At 39.8% G+C, this 22,760-nt stretch overlaps 1 protein-coding gene across 3 annotated transcripts in view; it reads left to right on the top strand.

Moving 5' to 3' along the window:
• The window catches only part of mapk11 (mitogen-activated protein kinase 11), a 38,437-nt gene extending 19,474 nt beyond the window's left edge, over window positions 1–18,963 (top strand). For 2 of the 3 annotated variants that reach the window (XM_068004936.1, XM_068004935.1), the window contains exons 6-12: window positions 1,379–1,426; window positions 1,557–1,671; window positions 5,345–5,416; window positions 7,345–7,424; window positions 14,709–14,787; window positions 16,600–16,773; window positions 18,604–18,963. In XM_068004936.1, coding sequence (XP_067861037.1) covers window positions 1,379–1,426; window positions 1,557–1,671; window positions 5,345–5,416; window positions 7,345–7,424; window positions 14,709–14,787; window positions 16,600–16,773; window positions 18,604–18,677 — 642 coding nt within the window. In that variant the 3' untranslated portion in view covers window positions 18,678–18,963. The remainder of the gene's footprint in view (window positions 1–1,378; window positions 1,427–1,556; window positions 1,672–5,344; window positions 5,417–7,344; window positions 7,425–14,708; window positions 14,788–16,599; window positions 16,774–18,603) is intronic. The other variant, XR_010967074.1, reaches the window with a different exon arrangement.
• The last annotated feature ends 3,797 nt before the right edge of the window (window positions 18,964–22,760 follow it).

Raw genomic sequence — 22,760 nt, 5'->3', positions numbered from 1 at the left:
AGGGTTGTAAATCTTTGGAATTCTCTACCCCAGAGGGCTGTGGATGCTGAGTTGTTAAGTATGTTCAAGGCTGAGAGATATTTGGACTCTAGGGGAATCAAGGGATATGGGGAATTGAGGTCAAAGATCAGCCATGATCTTATTGAATGTTGGAGCAGGCTCGAGGGGCCATATGGCCTACTCCTGCTCCTATTTCTTATGTTCTTAAAGCTGGTAGGTCCAGCTGTAAACAGCTGCAAAGGTTTGAAATTGGCCTGGAAGCCTCTTGTGGATCCCACTACCACATTCCAGTATCTTACCAGCATGCAGTACCTTGGGGCACAGGAGGCAGGACCAGCAGGAATTCTGGCAGATGACACCAGCCTACCCACCCTCCCTCTTTTTAAATATGTCAGGCTGCAAGAGGGCAGACACAGGTACCACACACCCTTGCCTCCAGAGGGTCCCACTTCATTCCCCACCCTTTCCCCCCCACCTCAGCCTCACCCATCCAGAATTAGATGTGGAGATGCCGGTGATGGACTGGGGTTGACAATTGTAAACAATTTTACAACACCAAGTTATAGTCCAGCAATTTTATTTTAAATTCACAAGCTTTCGGAGGCTACCTCCTTCCTCAGGTCCACATCGTTCACCTGAGGAAGGAGGTAGCCTCCGAAAGCTTGTGAATTTAAAATAAAATTGCTGGACTATAACTTGGTGTTGTAAAATTGTTTACAATCCAGAATTAGAACAAAGCACAGGAATTCTGGTGCGAAGACCTGGATCAGGGGCATGATTTGGAACACGTATACAGCTTCAGACAGATAGGCTGCATAACAGCTTTGAAACATGATTAGGAGCTATGTAAATGCAATTATTATTATAATTAGACTCCAATTGGGGCTTTATTTGAATGGGACTCCTGTTCCTGGGAAGCCTATTTCAATAGCTGAGACAGGATGAGGTTATATCCAATAGTAATGGCGACAGTGAATGTTTGCATAGATCTAATAACATTACAGCTATGGAATCCAAGTAATTTAATACGGTAGCACAAACAGACTGTTACCAAAAATACAGGACAGGAGGTTTATTTCTTCATGATAATGAAAAAACAAGTGGAATTAGAAAATCCTGTAAATTGCAGGATGACTGCACTTACAAAGAAAAAGAAAATTAATTGTAGAACCTATGTAATATATGTAAGGAATCTTACAAGACCAGGTTATAGTCCAACAAATTTATTTTAAAATCACAAGCTTTCGGAGATTATCTCCTTCGTCAGATGAATGTACAGAAACAGGACTATGTAATATAGTCCTGTTTATGTACCCCAAAATATTCAATGTTTCTAGATCAGTTTAAACGTATAATAAATATTATTTTCCATTTGCAGGACCTGAAACCAAGCAATTTAGCAGTAAACGAGGACTGTGAACTAAGAGTAAGGATAACATAGTTCACTTGCTATTTAATTTATATTTCGGAACGAACAATTTTCTTTTTTTACCTCTCCCTCTCTTCGCTCTATATATAGTTTAATATCATTGAAGTAATGTTAATCTAACTTGCAGATTCTAGATTTCGGGTTGGCACGGCAGACAGATGATGAAATGACTGGTTACGTAGCAACTAGATGGTATCGAGCTCCAGAAATAATGTTAAACTGGATGCATTATAATCGGACAGGTAAAAGTGACACTCATTCCTACAGAAACACTGCACAACTTTTGGAATCACTGCCAAGGACTGTAGATTGTACGGTAAATGTTCCAGTCCTGGTGTTGTATTATGGGACTGGTGCTCTGCAAATTTTGTTCTCTCACATTTTAAAAATGGCTGACCCCTGCCAGATCTTCTCGGTTTGTTCGAATTATATATTCAGTGCAAGCTCCCACCAAGAGTTCAGAAGGTAAGGGGAGGAAAATCTGGCCCTTTTGATTTTTTGGCCTTTCCCATGAGAGGTGATGGCACTGGAGCTCTGAGTTTCCTGCTTTTACATTCCCACTGCACTGAATGAAACATAAATTAAGATGGAAAATACTCTGTGTGTGTGTGTCCCTTTCTGTATACTTTTGAGGGAAAAAAATGTTGAATAGTAACTGCTAGAAGAGAAAGAAAATCTTCCATCAGTACAGCTGGCTGAATGATACTGATCCGTCATTAAATACACTGCACATGATCAAATTGCATAGTCAAAATTTAGCTCAGAGTCACAACTCTGGCAAAAATATCAAGTCCAAGCCCAAGCCTTTGGGAGAGACTGGAGTCTTCAAGTAAAAACTTTAATGAAGGAATTAAAAGACATGAAAGACTGCACAGTAGATAAATTTAATGATGTTATTGTAATATATATATTATTTTGTTTAAACCCTTATTTTGGGCATTAGATATTTCAGTTACTGAGAAAAAAATGGTGATTTTAAAACAATTTCAGGAAGCATTTGGAACAATTTGTAGGAGCATGGTGGCCAGAATGCACAATGACCAGTTTATATAGGCAAAACCTATCATAAATGTGAATATAGGAATTTATAATGGGAAAATGTTGACACGAACAGTATGATTAAAAACGTGAAAACAGAAAGTCATCTGTGGGCAGATGAAAGTCAACTGCGTGTGCAGACACAAGATTTTTAATAAGTTAGGTTTAATTAGTTAAATTATGCTGAAAAAGAGCACTCGGGCGTGCTGACTAATGTATATTGTATTTATGTCACCAGCTGTAGTGCTAGAACCTGCATTTATATACTTATAAGCTATCACTCTCCAATTTTACAGGCAGCAATTTGAAAATATACTTTCGCATTGCTATATGCTGCCAAGTTGCATTTTTTTAGCTCAGCAATGAAAAGGCTCAACAAGGGAGCCTAATCCCATTAGGATGTAATTCTGTAAAACCCATCTTAATCATTTACTCCACCCTCTCTTTTTCTCCCTCCCCCCCCCCCCCCCGACCCCTGCCAATATTTGTTTTGGAAAATACAGACGACATGGGTGCTCAAAATAACTTTGAACTTAGCAGGAATGTGTCATCCTACAGAAAGGTAGGGACTGCACAAAAATAACAAAATTGGACCATAATTAATATGTTAGGATAGGTTTTCCAAATCTTCATCTCCTGCCAGCACATACAGTCCTACCCATAGTAGACTATTTAAAACACGACACAAGTTCTTTTCGGATTATTGCTTGTAGCTTATCCAAATACTTAGCTGCTTCTTCCATTTCTTTCGACGGCTCCAATTGAGAAATAAATGTCTGCACTCCTTTGCACGTGCTAAATGCTTTTTTCCACATCACTCATCGAATATTAGCGTTGTTGGGCTCTTCATTGTTTTCAGGTTCCTCAGATTCTTGGCTGTCATCTTGAATCTTCTTTGCTAAAGCAATTATATCTTCATTTTCCAGTGCACTGCTTTATGCATCCACATTAGCAGCAAGAGTTATGAACTCTTCTTTTTGCAAACCAAGAGCTGCATACGGACCCCGCTTGGCATCTTTTTCAGCACTATCAGCTGTGAATCCACAGAAGTCACCATTACGTGGGTCGCAGGAAAAAGGATGCATAAAACAATTTTGAATTGTCACTTGCTTTTCCAGTGTACAGGCTATTTTTAAATTGAGCATCACCCCCAGTAAGTTTTCCGTAAACTCTTCCTTGGCACGATGGCTGCCAACTTTTTATGAGCTAAAATCTTTCAGTAGTGGTACTTAAGAATTTGAATAATCCTTTGATCCATTGGCTGGATTAAGGGCATGTTGTTTGGAGGAAGAAAAACTAACTTAATGGGTTGTATGCCATTGACAAGGATGGACAGAGCAGTTATCGACGAATAATACTATTTTCCGAGCATCTTTCGATCAGGTTTTTGGATCCATCTTGCAAATAAAAAATCATTGCCATTCCAGGCTTTGGCCTTATAATCCACTTGTAGATGTTTCACATTTTTAAAACATCATGGGTTTTTTGACTTTCCCATTCCGAAAAGCAGTAGCTTATCTGTTCCAGTCATGTTGGCGGTGACGAGAATTGAAACACGGTCTTTATGTTGTTTACCACCAGTACACGGTTGATGCAGTAGTTTTGTCCAAGTTGCACTTAAAAAAACAAGGCTGTCTCACCCACGTTATAAACATGGCCCAAATTGTAGTTCCGCAGAATTTCATGGAGACGACCCTTCTAATCATTGAGGAGATTTACCCTCACCGCAAATGTTCTTGTATACAACATTGTGCTGAGCCTTGAAGTAACTAAACCACCCGTTGCTGGTGGTGACCTTTTCCTTGCCTAGCTGATCAGCAAAAGCTTCGACCTCAATAAAATATTGCGATCAATTGTGGTGGTGGGATTTTGGGCGGGTTTTTCATTAATCCACTTGGCTAATGCAGCCTCACTATCTTCATATAGTTTTTCTTTTCTTTATCTGAGACACTTATCTTCCTACATTGTATTCGGCCTTTATGCGTTTGGCAGATTTCCTCCAGCTATATTGGCTGCTGTGCTTCACGGAGAAGGTTGTGCAGACTTCTTTTCTGGACTTTCCATTCTCAGTTGCTTTGTGCGATATTTATCCTCAAGCATTCTGAAGTCCGTTTAATTCCAGTCTCGGCATTCATCTTAAGTAAACTATGATGGATACTCGCAATTTATAGGCCTAAAAAGCAGATGACACATTCAACTCATGTCACATCTGTCAACGTAATAACAAAAGGCCCGTAATACCGTTTGGGATTTTAAAATGTTGTTGAATTAGACGTGTCAGAGTTGGTCAGTGTCGACATCCATGGTAAGTTTTTGGTATTAATGTGCAGAGTTAGAATTGGGACTTAATTTTTTTGTTGAAATAAGCGGGATTTTGACGTAAACGGGTTCAAGATAAATGGGATGTACTGTATTGGAAAATTGTGAGCAACATGCTGATCAAGACCGGTGGCTGGTAAGGATGAAATTCTACCCTGTAATGTACACACTATAATGCAAGCCAAGGTGAGAAAAAGACATATAAATATGTAAACATTATCTCAGGTTTACAATTATTCAGCTACTAAAAGTACCCTTATCCAAAAGTTATCTCTATTTTGTCTTAAGCAAATTGAACATGGTCATATAATGAAGTTCTGTTAGCTGTAGGTTTACTTTGGTGGTACAATGAACCACATAACTATCAAGTAGGTATAAGTGAGCAAACACGGATGAAATTGGTATTGCATTTAAGACCTGCGTGAACATTGTAAGTGGTTGCACTGGAAAAATACACTTCTGATTCTGTAATAAAACTGTTACACTAATATCCAAAATACAGCTTTGTTCATATTTTCCCAGTATTCTCTTCTAAATTCCTTTGATTTTTTTTTCTAGTTGATATTTGGTCTGTTGGATGCATTATGGCAGAGTTGTTGAAAGGAAAAGCCCTTTTCCCAGGAACTGATTGTATCCTTGACAAGTTTTGAATGCTCTACAGTATTCTGATTTTAGACTAGTAAATGGAATGACTTTGTTCCTGAAAGTATTTGAAATACAAATTAACAGGAGCTTCTCTGATGCGTAATACCGTAATTAAATTTACCACCAAGCATAGTACTGATCCATGCAGACCAGTAAGGCGTGTGATGTGACCAGTCGGTGCTATGTTGGCTGATTTCAGCCAGGGCAGCAATGGGAACATTCGAGATGGCCAGGGAGGGGAAACATCAGCCAGAGTCCATCTCCTGGCTGCTGTCTGTTGATTCCCTTGCAAAAAGTGTACATGAGTGGATGTTGGGTAAGGGCAGGATCAGGCTCAACTGAGATGCCATTCATTATGAAATTGCCGTGCCGATGCTAATTGTCCAGTCTCACTCATGAAGAAATGTCACTTAAGTGAGGTAAGGGTGGGTGCCTCGCAGCTGTAGAACTGTATCCTAACTTTTCAGTGCTGGTAATGTTGTTTATAAGATGGGTGTGTTTTTTTTTAAAGAGTGGGTAATGCAGTGAGCTTTAACACCATGGTATAGTCCATGGTATAGTAATGCAGAGTGTTGGAGTATTCTGTGCCACGGAATGGTAGGATACAGATTTATGCTCACGATCATCTATATGATAAATTACCAATTTCAGTTCCCCAGTAGAACTCAGCACTTTTCCCACAAGGCGAGGGAGCAAACCAGAAAAACTTGTCTGCCAATCTTTCTCTTTTTCCCTCCTTCCCCGACAGGCTGCTGGATTGCCTCAGTGCATGGCACATCCTCACCTGTCACAGCCACCTCTTGAGTCTCCACTTCATCTCTTTCCAGAGGAGAGAAACTGCTGGCAAGCACCATTGTTGACTGCTCCTGCCCCACGACCTAACCACAACTTCTAGCCCCCTTTCTAACAGAGAATCACCTTCCTGCCCTAGTTACTGGAGTCTCCTCCCCTACTCCAACCCCCAAGCATGGTCTTCTCTAATACCTCACCTGTAAAAACTTCTCCCAAACATTTCGATGCGTGAACTGTCGCTCAGTAAGGCTGACCACTTCAGCCTTGAGTGCATCGACCAGCTTGCAGTTGTTGCAGATGAACCCCTCCAGAATCTGGTCCTGGAAGGCAAACATCTCACAACTTCTACAACATACAATGTATTCCATCCTCGTGCAACTTTAAAGTTTATGCTTGTTTGAGTTAGAAAAATATCTTAAGGACAAAGGCAAACCCCCTTCAATTACATTTCTTGAATTTCCCCTTCTCCCTCTTTTTTGCTTTTGTCCCTTGGTTAATTTACTTAGCACCTCCTTCCCCCTCTGACCCTAATTCCCACACTCACCAAATTCCCATTTTAGAAGTCTTCATTCTGTTCCCAGCTCACTCTGTTGTGCACTCAGTGAACAGAGTAGAGCCTCCATTAAAGTAGCAGACAAAAGAATGCCATGTAATACATTAAGGATTTGTGCACTAATACCAGTAACAGTCATTTCTTAACTTTGAGGTTTCAATTAAGGGACAGTTTTCCAACTTTGTGCTCCAAGCCAGGGGCACAAAGTTCGAAAATTAACCCTCAAGTTAAATCACTAGGGCAGTAATAGAGAAGTTTTATTTTTCACCTACTTGTACTGGAGCTGATTGAGTGGTGTTTGATGTGGAGAAAAGTAAAAACTGTTGCACTCCACAGCATCAAGATTCTTGATATGTGCAAAAATACTGCCATAATTTTTTTTAAAACATACTGCAGTTAATAGCTACAGTGCAAATTAGACCATCTTTCTTTTCTTTAGATAATAACCTTTTCCAATCTTGTGTATAAAACTTGGTGAGACTATATTAAGTTACAGAAGAAAGATAATGTGACTTATCAACAAGAAGATTCTCTTTTCTCCTTTTTATATTTTCCTATAATAGCACAGATATTGATCAACTGAAGCGAATAATGGAAGTTGTTGGAACACCCAGTTCTGAGTTACTAAAGAAGATATCTTCAGAACATGTAAGTTAATGTTTGACTCTCACACTAAATGCTGTTCAATAAGCAAAGTTGTTTATCTCCACATACAGTCGTCAGGTTGGAGAGTAAAGTTTATGATAAGATTCTGCCCTTGTCTTCACTGGATAGATTTTTTCCTCCATTCCCTCCTGTATATGTTGGCTCTATTATTGGATTATAATTCCAGAAGTAATTGTGACAACCAATTGGTCAATGTTTTTTTGGACTCTAGGGGAATCAAGGGATATGGGGATTAGGCGGGAAAGTGGAGTTGAGGTCGAAGATCAACCATGATCTGATTGAATGGCGGAGCAGGCTCAAGAGGCCGTATGGCCTACTCCTGCTCCTATTTCTTATGTTAATGTTCACGTGATCCTTAAAAGTAAGAACATAAGTGTTAGCAAGCTGTTCAATCACAGGAGGTATTATAACCAAGCCCAATCCCGTGCTCAGTTAGCATAAACATTTCCAGTATGGATTTGCTCAGCAGCAATCAGCCACAGGAACCGAGACTGTTATTCCTTCTCTAATCCGGGGTTGCTGTGGCCAATTGTACTGCTGCCCTGGCTGAAATCAGCTAATTCATCACAGATTGGTAAATCGATGTTACACAGAATTACATATCGAATTACATTACATCGAATGTACAATACAGAAACAGGCCTATGCCAGTGTTTATGCTCGAAACAAGCCTCCTCCCTCCCTACTTCATCTAACCCTATCAGCATATCCTTCTATTCATTTCTCCCTCATATGCTTATCTCGCTTCCCCTTAAATTCATCAATGCTTTTAAATACATTGAAATTATAACAGGCCATTTGGCCCCAGCAGTCCATGTTGGTGTTTATCCTCTACACAACAATCATCCTAATCGCATATGCGCACCCTATTCCCATATCCCTTTATCCCCATTTCCTTTAATCACCTATCTAACCTATTCTTAAATGTTCACGTGCTCTCTGCTTTAATCGCTTACATATGTTAATTGTATGATTTATATCAATTAGTATTAAATTGCATTCAGATGGTGCATATCAATTGGGGCCTCTCTGGTATCTATATGAGAGCTTATCTAGGGTGTGAAGCTTGTAATATGGATCTCTGTGAATAAAGGCTTGGAAGTAACTGAAGACCAGGCTCTAGTATTCCATCCTTCACCACCTGGTTATCCAATTTATGACATGGTAGCAGAGGATGGTTGCTTAAATGTGGAGGTTGGAAACTACGATTTTTTTTTGGACACAAAAAATACTTCCATACTCTGTACAACTTATACTATTCAAAACATTACATTGTGAGGCGACCCTTCTCCAGGACCCCTAATAATTTCTTCGTACATGTACTTCTTTTAATAAAACAATCTGACAGTTGATGGCTTGAATCCACCCACTTAATTTTAGAGATTTCCTTTCTCTTCAGCATTTGTTTCAAGTCAGCAAGGTCAATCTGTAATCTTTTCTCACTCACATTTTTCGTAGAGTATACACAGTAGTGCATTCCACTCACTCACAACCCTCTTTTTAAAAAAAATCTGTCCTTAATCTTTTACATTTGATCTTCTATCTATGTCTCCTCCTTCTAGACCCCTCAATTACTGGAAACAATATTTTGGGGTCTTCCTGGTCCTTATGCCTCAAATACATAGTGTGCAACCAGCATGCGATTTTGCAATAAGGGATTCCACACACCCTCGCCAAGCTTTTATACCTATTGCTAAAGAGGACCCGACCCCATTCTATTTAGGGGGAGGGAGAACTTGACATTATAGGACTCAACTTTTTTTTTTGAGTTCCACCCCATGCTAGCTGGTTAATCACATTGCACCATTGAACACAGCCATGGTCTGAGCTGCACTGCCCAACCAGCCAGAGGAGAATCCAGGCATAAAGTAACCTGAAAGTAAAATAAGAGAAATTTGGATTTGTTTTAAAATGTTATATAAACGGTGACCATGGAAATTGAATTAACCAGAGTTCACAAAATTGTGGATCTATTTAGTTTGCCACTACTTTATTTTATATCATATTCTGCACTCCCTTACTGCTAGCTGTACTTTCCCAAATTTCAACATTTCTTAAAATGAGCTGGAGATATTAACCCAAAAAAGGATTACCCACAGTGTCTCTTCTTTCACCTGTATATTAGTTTGAGATAACTTACATGTTAAGTAAAGAATTGGCTTGAAAACTTCAGTGTAAATAATGCAAAATAATATTTTAGCATTGATTTGAGATTCTTACTCATTTTTAGCATTGTTATAGTAAAGATTAAAGTTTTAAATTTATATAAATTAAAATAAAATATGAAAGTAGTCACACTGAGAGCATCAACAACTGTTTATGGGGCTTCCCAAAAATGTCAAACATGCTGATTCCTGTGTTGGTGACCCCAAGGTTATAGATCACGGGGAGGGAGCCAGAAACGAAACCAAAAGATGTTCTTCTTACCTTTTGTAGTATCGCTGCAAAAATCAGAGATCACACAAACAGCAGCAGATGGAGAAAGACAGAGCGAAGGCAGCAAGGGAACAGTAACAGAAAGAATGGCATATTAACGGAGAAATAGAGAACAAATTAGAAAATGAAAGAGAGTGGTGAGAGGGAAAGCATAAAAAAAGTGAAGCAGCAAAAACAGAGTAGACAGACACACTTGAAAATGAGGAAACCAAGAAGAAAATTGGTGAAAAGCAGCTTAATTCAAGAAAGAGCGATTGAATTAAGCTTTTTTCAGGAAAATACAAGAGATATGATTAAAGAAAGACACTCATTACACAGAGGTACGGTGCCAGTAGGGCCCACAGACAGACCTCATTTGGGAATTTGTAATGCTTACTTTCTACAGGTCACTTTATTTCTGACCTGCTTTTTTAATGTTTGTGTGATTTTATGTATTAACTATTGTAAACATTTTAACCCCAAGGCTTGTGCAAACATTAGTAATCTTAGTTTATTCTGAACATCATTTAAAATATCATCGTGGATGTTGTTTTAAACTTTACTTCCGTATAAATAATTAATGTGGAAACAATGATGTCCGCATCCAATAAACATCAGGAAGAAAATTGGCCTGCAGCTTATGCTACCGGATCTTTCATTTCGCAGCAAAACAATATGAATTCTGAAGTTGATTAATCGCTGTTGAGAGACAAATGTTGGCGCGTAGACAATTTAGGATTGGCCAAATTCAGATTAGAATTTGAGTTTCAAGAATCTTCTTGGAATAAATTAATTTTTGAACCCCAAGGTCCTGAAATTCCAGAATCCCACTTCATTGGTGAAGCTGAAGCCTGTGGATGTGGATGTAGATGTAGACCCCCACCCCAAATTGCGGGATGAGATCATTTGCATGGTTGCGGTGGGCTCTGGTACCTGTAAGGGCACTTCAGCAGTTCACACCCTGATCCATCCTTGTAAGGTGGAGCGGCCCGCGATTCTGAGTACACTTCGAAATTACCTCTAGAAAATGAAGGCAGCTTTACCAATATCTGAAAGTTTGCACCCTCTACGCCTGAGTACTTTCTGCAAGCCTGAAAACCCAATTCCGGAAATAAAACAAAAGCAGTTTATGCAGAACTCCAGCTATTGTCATGTATCTGTGCAATGAATTAGCATAAATGTATTGCTCATTCATAATCAATCTCTCCCTCTCCCCGCCCCCAAAAAAGTGACGACAGCTTACGCGACTTTAAAATCCATTATTATCCTACCAAAAACATATGGAGGTTGAATTTCGGTGGGGGTTGTCCCGATCATCCAGTGTTACTTTGACGGAAGAATCACGGAATCCCACTTATGCAGTTTCACAGAGGTTTCCGTGGAAATTAATGGCTATCCAAAATTCCGCACAGATAACACCTACATTTGCCTACACGCTGTACAAAACACAGTGTTTGATATAAAGGGACCATTTTCCGGAGTCTTGCTGCTGCTGGAGACTCTGGTTGCTGATTGGTTTTCCGATATGTACATTGATTTTCTATCATTAATGCAAGGCGTGGCCGAGGATTTCTGCCGGAAGCATGAACTCAAAAAAATTGGCCTTTAAAGCAGTGGCTCTGAAAGTTTTCTGGGCAGTGCCCCAAAGAATTCTGATCATCTCTTGAACCTTACCCTATAAATTTCATGAGATAGAATATATTGGTTATTTCGGAGCTCAAAGACTCTTTGTTTTACCTGTGCTCAGCTCACCTGGCCCACAGTGACCATGTGAGATAATTCTAAGTGATGAGGACAACAGCCACACACGTGCCAGTCCACCAACTTCATAACTTCTCTGCCTTCACTGAAAAACTTCACAAAACTCTATTACAATCATATATTTATTTTTAAATTCTCTATGGACCAAGAACACACGATGCTCAAATACAAACTTATTGAAACTGAATCTCATCCACCTTTCCCTCCTCATTGCCAGTTGAGACAAGAAGTACATGTGCCTGTGACAATGAAAGGTTTGTCTCCCAGAGTCCTAATACTATGGCAATCAGGTGCGGTGTCTGCCTTGCTTGGGCCCCATGCAAACGTTCAGTTTGGGTGCCTACATTTTATTAGACAATGATAATAAACGCTACTTAATTAATCTGGTGTCAAATCCACACACATTCAATCATGAAAAGTCATGTTTGCAATGGGCAATAGTCGGGGCTTCTGACTAGCTTGAAGCCCCGTGCAAGTACCCATCAATAGGTACAAGTTGAAGGATAACAGTGAGTGTAGTAAGTACACCTCTGGTGCAACCTCACCTGCCGTACAATCATTCTTTGCTCCTCTTCTTCCTCCAACTAGCACAAATACGGAGGAATTACTATTGGGATGACCATGCTGTCCAGTTGAAATAGCACCAAAAATCATTGCCACAAAATTAATCTTACCTAGATGATGCTATAACAGTAAAATAAACCAATATACTTATACTGCAGGTTGAAAACGGGAAACAATAAAAAGGCTACAATACAGCTTTAAATCTTCAGTGCTGTCAGGACAAAATCTAGCAACTCTGACACCTGTTTTAGAATACCGTGATTAAGGTGCAATAGAATTTCAGCATTTTCTAAATTGAATTATATTGTAATGAAGCTTCCATCCGTTGCTGGCAGGAACTTTCTCGTCCCCAAGCCATACCCAACTGGAAGTAGCTGGCCAGCATGATACGGCAGCAGATGCAGCGAGTTCAATCTCAGCCTTACTTCCACCTCCCCGCCTTCCCCCCTCCTCCAAACTGAGTTTACAGTGACACCCTTAGACCTGTAATCAGGTTTTTGCTGTCCACATTGTGCACTGCAGGACTTTTCATTCATCTTGTGTACCAACCAGTGGGCTGTAAGCACTTTATTACCTGGCATTTCAGTAAATGGTTTATTAGGAACACAGCAGTATGCCTGGCAAAGCCATTTGTGCCCTTTCCCGGAGATTAGCTTGAACACTAAGGAGTGAATTTTAACCCGGAGCAGGTTTCAGGCAGGGAGCGTGAAACGCACCCGTTGTCATAAATTTCAGGCCTGTGGTATTTTAAACTCCTAGGCCTCGTTAACATTTAATTGGCAGGTTTCCCATCCAGTCTCATTAGAAACAGGCAGCCCAACCACTTTCTGGGTGTAATTTCTGGCGAGCCTCAATTAAAGCAGGAATGCACCACATAGAGGGAGGTTGCATTCATTTTATTGACATTGCTGTCTTTTAGTGCCACAAACGGGAAGATAAGTCAGTAGCAAACTCCTCCTGGTGGCTGCTGCTGCTGCTCTTCTTCCAACTCTTCCTCCCTCCAAAACAATGAAGCTAGAATGGCACACATGATAATCTATGAGTGCTTATTCAGGGTGAGTAAGGGAAAAAAGATCAGAAACAAGCAATCTCTTGGGAATCCAAAAAGCACAATTGCGCACACATCCCTATGTTCTGAGTACCAGCATCTGACTTTTCCTTTAAATAGTACTTCCAGTCGTCCTCTGAAACCAATCCCGTGAGGTTTTACTCAGCGGGCTGGGCGTTGGGCAGGACTTTCGATTTCTCATATTAAAAAGGTGTCATGATCCTACTGACATAATGAGATTGTGATTTGCATGTATTCATGAGGCACCTGTCTGCTTCGGCAGCACCTAAGAAAACTGCACGATATAGACTAAATGGTACAATTCTAAAGTGAGTGCAGGAACAGAGACACCTTGGGGTATATGTGCACAAATTGCTGAAGGTGGCAGGACAGGTTGAGAAAGCAGTTAAAAAAGCATACGGGATCCTGGGCTTTATAAATAGAGGCACAGAGTACAAAAGCAAGGAAGTTATATTGAACCTTTGTAAAACACTGGTTCGGTCATAACTGGAGTATTGTGTCCAAATCTGGGCACCACACTTTAGGAAGGATGTGAAGGCCTTAGAGAGGGTGCAGAAAGGATTTACTAGAACGGTTCCAGGGATGAGGGACTTCAGTTACATGGATAGATTGGAGAAGCTCGGGTTCTCCTTAGAGCAGAGAAGGTTAAGAGGAGATAGAAGTGTTCAAAATCATGAAGGGTTTAAATAAAGTAAATAAAGAGAAACTGTTCCCATTGGCAGAAGGATCGGGAACCAGAGGACACAGGTTTAAGGTGATTGGCAAAAGAATCAAAGGCGACATGAGGAAAAACTTTAACACAGCGAGTAGTTATGATCTGGAATGCGCTGCCTGAAAGGATGGTGGAAGCAGATTCAATCATGGCTTTCAAAAAGGAATTGGATAAGTACTTGAAGGGAAAAAATTTGCAGGGCTACAGGGATAGAGCGGGGGAATGAGACTAACTGGATTGCTCTTACAAAGAGCTGGCATGGGCTCGATGGGCCAAATGGCCTCCTGTGCTGTAGCCATTCAATAATTAACGCAGTGGTCGACGGGAATCAAGCAGGAATGGGGTAGTAAGATTTTGGAGGCGATATTAATTGCATGCCCACCTGTTCCAGCCGGGCGGGTTGGGTTAAAATCCCCTCCCAAGTCTTGGTTTTCATTTATTACTTAGAATTTTAAGATTTGTTTTGCTTTTATAACCATTACACAGTGCAGATTCTCCAAATGGTTAAAAGTGATAATAGACTTTTATTACAAACAACACCACCACCAAGAACTCACATTGTTGTGGAATCATTGTACTTTATACAATATAGCACTGAAATATTTCCATTGCTACTGCTGCAAATGCGATGAAATGTTTGAAACAGTCTTTTATAGGGGATTTCTCATAGTTGGATTATTCTGAAAGGATTAAATTGAATAGTAGACATATTTTAGTGAATTCTAATCTGTCATCTTTCTTGCAGGCTAGAAAATACATTGAATCTTTACCATACATGCCTCAAAGAGACTTGAAAGAGCTATTCAATGGTGACAATCCTTTAGGTAAGACTTTTGCATTTAAACTGAATGTAAGTGTTATGTATGTGGACAACTGTTGTGGTTTGTGGGCTTAATGTCTCTTTCCTGTCAAATACAAAATGCCATTACATGAGTGAATACTAATGTACTCTGTCATTGTAGTTTATCCTGCACTACTGGCTTTGGCCCTTCATCCAGATTTCTCAGTTGAAAAATAACCTTCAAAAAAAATGATCAAATACAGACAGTCATTAATTACTGAATGATATATGCTTAATACATAATTCCATAAATACTTAACAGGATATACAGTTAAGAAAGCCTGCACAAAGAATGCTGTACTACCCTTTAATTCGGAAAGATATGTTCAGGATTCAGTCTAATTTTATTTTAAAATCTAGTTTAATATGCTGTCAATAAAAAAAAAATTTTTAAATGCTGATCTTTTGCAAAGCTCAATTGTGTGGCATAGCATTCAGATTCATATGGCCACCTTTAATCTACTGTATGGTAGTATTAAACTCACAGCATTAGCAAAGTTTATATCATATAGAACCTCTTCAAGTAGAAACATTTCTCTTTGTCTAGGTCTCGATACTGTGCAATCTGCTTCATTTACACTGCAGGATGCATGCTACCTCCAGCAGCAGTGGTAACACAAACACTGGCAGCTGTCTGCCCTATCCATTAACAGGCATTGTTTATGTTACTGTACTGGCTTTACTCCCTCTGCTGGCATGGAGAAACTCTACCTCCTCACTGCCAGAAGCAGTAGCACTGCTGCCAAGGTTATGGCTGCTGGTGACATTGCTGCAAGGTAAATGTAGTATCAGGATGAACCGTGAAGGGTCAGCATTTGTGCAGATGAGACTAATGAGTAGAAATTCATCTGTGCCTGTTTTGTGCCGGAGGAGGGCGATGGACAGTGGGAGGTGGCCAATCGCAGTGGCCGGCAGGAGTTCTGTGGAGCCAGGAGGAAAAGGATTTTTTTTAAATTTAAACTTACCTTTTTAGTGCAGGCCTCTTGGTAGGCCGCATCCACATCTGGAAAACCTGAGAGGAACAGCTCCGATGCCTGCTCCACTCAGGGCAGCCCAATTTCCCGAGAGGTCCTAAAACAGGCATACGCCCCTCATTATCAAATGCAAATAAACCATAGCCTGCTTTTGGTAGCTGCCCAGACGCCTGAAAATCATCTGAAACCATTCTGGCATTAGATGTTTCTCCGATGTCCTTGGGGCTGAGGGCATAGTCCTGTACAATTGGTCATTTTTGCCCCATTTTTTGTTTGCAAAATGAGCACATTGACTAACCCCTAGTACTGTTAATCTGGTGCTTAAATTTACACTGAGAAAATTATGAAGAACAAGCTTTCTGAACCAAACAGTAATGTGTGAATGATTTAATTGAGCACAAGAACAGAACTATGGGCTGAATGGTCCTGGATGTTGAGGTGCACGACAAGTGTTTCAAAGGGTTTGCCTGGTGGTAACAGTCATCATCGGATAAGTTGAATTTCTTGCTGGTGTTGCCACTGGTTAACACTGAAGGAGTAAAATAGAGAAATTATCTGTCCTGAGCTTTTTTTTCCTCTGGAAGTGCTTGGCCTGATATGATTGAATCAGAAGCTCACTGTGTGGGGAATCTCACATACTGACCAGCATTCAATTGCGCCAATCCCCCCTCCTCCAAAAAAAAATCAAGACAATGGATACTAGATTAATTTATTTGCACTTAATAGCCACTTTACAATTTGTAAATGATGAGAGGTAAATTTAATCTAGACGCTGTATGTAAATCTTTTATATAGTTTATCTTGGTCCCTTCCAATCATAGCTGTAGATCTGCTTCAGAAGATGCTTATACTTGACACTGATAAGAGGATAACTGCAACAGATGCTCTGACTCACCCTTACTTTGCTCAGTATCATGACCCTGATGATGAACCAGAAGCAGAACCATATGATGAGTCAATAGAGAATAAGGAACGGACTATAGAGGAGTGGAAAGGTAGGTATATCTATGTAAATTATAAATTACATGGAATAATTCAACAAAAATATGTACAAGTGTTGGACAGCCTAAAAATTTGGGTGGTGCCCAATATTTTTTTATTTATTGAAAGAACAAGCAAAAATCTCTCCCGATGTAAGTGGGTACACGCATAAGCCAATGTAGTGTTGATCCATACAGTCCAGGTTGATCCATACAGTCCAGAAGGTCCCACTCTGTTGTTCATGGATGCTGTTGAATAGTGCACATATGTGGACACTCAGCAGTGATGCCCTCTGTGGTTGAATTGCCATTTGACAATCACTGCCCAGGCTCACAGATGAAGAATGATCATTAATGCAAAGTGCTTCAAGGCTGCTGATGTCATTGCCTTGATAAAGAGAGGGGGGGGGAAATACTAAACATTAATCCTGACAGAGCTGGGAGACAGAACCATGCAGGAGCACTGGAGAAGGTGGGCTGGCAGGGGCCATCTTTGCAACTGGAACTTTGACTGTAGAGATTACCAGCATTTATATTGGTGGGCACTTTGGTTTAAAGCATTCAGAAATAAATACATTGTTTCAATGTTTAATATATTTTAGCATTTTTGCAACAGCAACTATTCTTTGATGATGCTCGAGTACAAATGTATTAACATCCATTCCATCACCTAGATCTACCACCATGTTGTCCTTAGAGCCCACATTCTCCAAGGATAATTTTAGGTCCAAGTGCCTTTAAATCTGTTATTTAGGTTTTGTGTCTCTGCAAGAAATGCTGTCATCCCTGCTGTAGTTATGTTTAGGAGTCGCACAACACCAGGTTATAGTCCAACAGCTTTATTTGAAATCACAAGCTTTCGGAGCTCCGAAAGCTTGTGATTTCAAATAAAGCTGTTGGACTATAACCTGGTATTGTGCGACTCCTTACATTTGTCCACCCCAGTCCATCACCGACATCTCCACATCGTAGTTATGTTTGGGAGGTCACCTTGGGTGGAAAGGATCAGAAAGGAAAATAATTTTCCATGCCTTCAATATGCTATTCTGCTCATCACCGCACCCACTGATGGTGAGGTGTCCAGAAAAAGATACCAAGAGAACAAAAGGGAACACTAGGAAAAAAACAGATACACCATCCTAACACATTACCCACTGTAGTGGAAAAGATGGAATGTTGCATAAGTGTAACAAGTAAGGTTCAGAGAAAGATGACATGGTTTGTATTACAGACATGGCAGACTAGCCAGGGTTATTTTTAAAAAACAACAAAATTCTTCAGCCAGTCAACTCACAGCAGCCAAGGTAAGTTGCATTAAAAAAAACATTGCATGTGTGCAAGCTGGAAAGTAAGAGCACTTAGAGGGGATGGCATCAGTTTGTTATCCTAGCCAGCTCAGAGAACTGCCCCTGGAATAAATGTTTGGAGCCAACAGGAATACAGTCATCAGCTTTGAAAATGGATCCTTCTAATCCAAGTTCCTTTCTAAATTCAAATCAATATTAAGTCCTCAGTAATATCATTATCTCTAGTATAAGGCTGCGGGACCTCAGCTTTTATTAAATGTTTAGAAACATTCACTGTAGCCCCATTTTACTATGGTCCCAGGAACATGCCAGAATCCATAAACATAAGCAACAATTTAACAACCAGTTGATAGATGTACTTTTTTTGTTCTCACGTAAAGTCCAATTTTTTTAAAATTCCTGCATAACAGTCACTGTATTTCAAAAAGTGATTCACTGTGCAAAGCACTTTGAGACTTTCTGACATGGAAGATGCTACATAAATGCAAGTATTATTATGGTGAATAATAGAACATAGAATCCATTTTTATGTTCACAGAGCTTACGTTTGAGGAGGTAAACAGCTTTGAGTTGCCACAATGTACAATGGATAACATGGAGATGGAACCCTAAGAGCAGCCTCACTATCACATCTGTAGTGGGAGATAAAAAAAATATTTCAGCTGCCTGCTGGTACATAACTTGCCACAGGACTACGTTTTTGATATAGTTCCACCTTCACTCCAGTTCATCACACAACAGGACCTATATCTTGGATCTCCAGCTGACTTATCATACCAAAAAAGCACTGAATGTTTGTTTTTAATTTTATTTGGTTGAGCTATGTTTTTTTTTTGCATGACTGTCTTCTGTAAACAATTAATAAACCAAATGCTGTGTGGCATTCATGCTAAATTTATCAATGGCTTTTTATGTCTATATCAATACCTGAAATGTGTGATTACGGATGTCATGATTGCTGAAGTTAGCTGAATGAAGCTGAATCATAGAAAACATTTCCTTTTGAGATCACAAATTATTTCAAGATGTAAATTAGTAACTGTATGATTTATTTTATGTGGGATTTGTGATCATTCTCACTGGTTATGGAAAATGCATTTAGGATTATGAACAAAGCACAAGTTAGAAAAAAGCTCGGAATAAAACTATTCATTTTGTCTTCATCTCTGTTACACATTAATTTTAAAAATATAAAGGTTGTTTCATATAAGAACTTTGCTGCTTTTATATTTGTTAGTGGTAGCAAAGCACATTTTAGTCTGCACTGATTTTTACAACAAACATTTTTGGATAGTCAAAATACTAGGAACTTATTATAATGGGCTAGAATTTGCTGTAGCAGGGCATCTAACAGCATCTGCCATTAGTTAGATTTGCCCCTACACCCTTCAGTTCAAAAAATCTTTGCTCAAACTTGCTGAAAGTGTGAGCTGATAACGGCATAGTGAGGGAAACAGGGCGACTGGGACTTGAGTGAACAGGGCAACCAACAGAGTATCTCCTTAATGAGATTTAATGATTGGGAAATAAAAACAGGAAGGACTGAGAAGGAGGGTGAATTCAATGTCAAATCAGGTACAGAAAGAGAAATAATGAGAGGGAAAGAAAGATTGGATTGAGGAAGAGAGAGACTGGAAAAGAAAGAAAATAAATTTGACATTTTTAAAATCTCCTTGAAAAATTCAAAACCTGAAGGAATGAGACTCCACACTTGTTAAAGTTCATTTTCAGTGTGAGGGGGTTGATTGGCAGTTATTAACACTTACCATGTAGTTAAAGGTACTTATGTTTGTAATTACCAGCTCTTAAATATCTGCGGCAGATTTAGTTTGTATCTACCGCACAAATTCATGACATCCAATGCATGTCAATGGTGAGGCAGACAGCGAAACTTCGTTTTCACAAAGCTAACGGCGGAACGGTGCAACTCAAACAGCAACTTTTGGATATTGGCATTTAACGGCACATCTGCTCCTCGCCCTGAAGTTGCTGTACCGTTTATGCTTAAATAACGGTGAGCGCCATTAGCCTCACCGTTATTTTGACAGCAAAATCTGGCCCATTGTCACTTTTGTGAAGATTTGTGGAATCAACCAAATTATAGCACAGAAGGAGCCTATCGGGTCTGTGCTAGTGGCCAGCTCTTCAACTGGGGCTATCAACTCTAATCCCACTGTTAATACCTTATTTGCAAAATAACAGCACATTGTAATATTTAATTTCTGTTAAGAAGCTTTGTTATCGCAGCAGCAGGGACCTGAAACAATCAACATTCATCATGGGACTCCTGTGCAAACAAGAACTTTCTATTATATTTGGACTTTGATTTATAAGAGATTGTTGCTAGGAAAACTTTACTGTATAATATAGCTCATAAAATAACTAGGGAGAAATGTTTCCTCTGCATACTGTGTGTAAAAAAATTGCAAATTCATTCTTTATAGACAGATTGATTATTTTGTTATGCATAACAGGGAGGAAATCTTTCCCTTTGGCGTGTCAATACCCAAAAGCCAACGTACCACCACAGAACAGACCCAAGCCCGTTAGGGTGAGAAGAAAAACTGTGTGAAAATGCATTAAAAGCCATGTGACATGAAGAAAAATATTGTAATGAAGGAACGGCAGTCCCAATAGACATCTGAATTAAAGATTCATGAAATAAAACTCAAGTAATTTATAAATCTTCATTGATCTGACACTGTAACAGGCCTCTGGTAAATATACATTTATTTTCAAATACAGGTATCCTCGCTCAAAATTCACCTGTCAGAGAACAAAAAAATTAAGATAATTGCTAAGAACTTTTTTTTTAAAACTTTCTCCTAATACAATATCCTTTTACAGTGCATTTCATTTTCATTTTACAATTTCCTGACCTATGCTTTAATTAGTACACATATACAGTATGTATTAGCAGTTATAGTGGTGGGTGTTTATTCCACTCTTATCATTTTTACATTATATAAAGTCCCAGGGCAGAGGCTCTAATGCAGCCCTCTGACTCCCCTGCGCTGTTCTCTCCATTTGAACATAGGATTTTATAATGGAAAAAGTTAACACAAAAATGTGACTGCAGAAAGGAAGGTTTTGTAGACTGGAAGTATGTGCAGACATAAAATTTTAAATTATAAATCCAGAATGTGGATGTTGTGCTTTTTTATCCTATAGACCCTGCTGAGATTGATTTATAAATGTATTTATAAGTTTATATATAAATAAACAAAAATAATTATAGGAAGAAAGTATTCTGCTGGAACTGTCGAGACATCTTCCACATTTATAAATCAATCTCAGCAGGGTCTATAGGATAAAAAAGCACAACATCCACATTCTGGAAATTTTGTTTGATAGATCCAGGAGATAAACAGCCATCATCCTCCAAAATACTTATGAAAAGTACTTGAAAGACTGGTAAGTATGAAGAAAAAGACGACATTAGAGACCTTTATGGCAAAAAAAAATCAACATGTTCCTTTTATATCTTGAAAATATTACATCATATATATTTGAGACATGGAAAGAATGCAGTCAGAAATCAACTTTTTTAAAAATTCGTTCATGGGATGTGGGCGTCGCTGGCAAGGCCAGCATTTATTACCCATCCCTAATTGCCCTTGAGAAGGTGGTGATGAGCCGCCTTCTTGAATCGCTGCAGTCTGTGTGATGAAGGTTCTCCCACAGTGCTGTAAGATAGGGCGTTCCAGGATTTTGACCCAGCGATGATGAAGGAACGGCGATATATTTCCCAGTCGGGTTGGTGTGTGACTTGGAGGGAAACATGCAGGTGGTGTTGTTCCCATGTGCCTGCTGCCCTTGTTCTTCTAGATGGTAGAGGTCACAGATATGGGAGGTGCTGTCGAAGAAGCCTTGGCAAGTTGCTGCAGTGCATCTTGTAGATGGTACACACTGTAGCCACGGTGCACCAGTGGTGGAGGGAGTGAATGTTTAAGGTAGTGGATGGGGTGCCAATCAAGCGGGCAGCTTTGTCCTGGATGGAGTCGAGCTTCTTGAGTGTTGTCGCACTCATCCAGGCAAGTGAAGAGTATTGCATCACACTCCTGACTTGTGCCTTGCAGATGGTGGAAAGGCTTTGGGGAGTCAGGAGGTGAGTCACTCACCACAGAATATCCAGCCTCTGACCTGATCTTGTAGCCACAGTATTAATGTGGCTGGTCCAGCTTAGTTTCTGGTCAATGGTGACCCCCAGGATGTAGATGGTGGGGGATTTGGCGATAGTAATGCCATTGAATGTCAAGGGGAGGTGGTTACACTCTTGTTGGAGATGGTCATTGCCTGGCACTTGTCTAGTGTGAATGTTACTTGCTACTTATTAGCACAAGCCTGGATGTTGTCCAGGTCTTGCAGGAAGCAGGCACGGATTGCTTCATTATCTGAGGGGTTGCAAATGGACCTGAACACTGTGCAATCATCAGCAAACATCCCCATTTCTGACCTTATGATGGAGGGAAGGTCATTGATGAAGCAGCTGAAGATGTTTGGGGCTAGGACACTGCCCTGAGGAACTCCTGCAGAGATGATTGGCCTTCAACAACCACTACCATCTTCCTTTGTGCTAGATATGACTCCAGCCACTGGAGAGTTTTCCCCGATTCCCATTGACTTCAATTTTACTAGGGGTCCTTGGTGCCACACTCGGTCAAATGCTGCCTTGATGTCAAGGGGAGTCACTCT

Source organism: Heptranchias perlo, chromosome 24 (genome assembly GCF_035084215.1).
Source record: "Heptranchias perlo isolate sHepPer1 chromosome 24, sHepPer1.hap1, whole genome shotgun sequence".
NCBI lineage: Eukaryota > Metazoa > Chordata > Chondrichthyes > Hexanchiformes > Hexanchidae > Heptranchias > Heptranchias perlo.
This window is presented reverse-complemented; position numbering and strand designations above follow the sequence as displayed.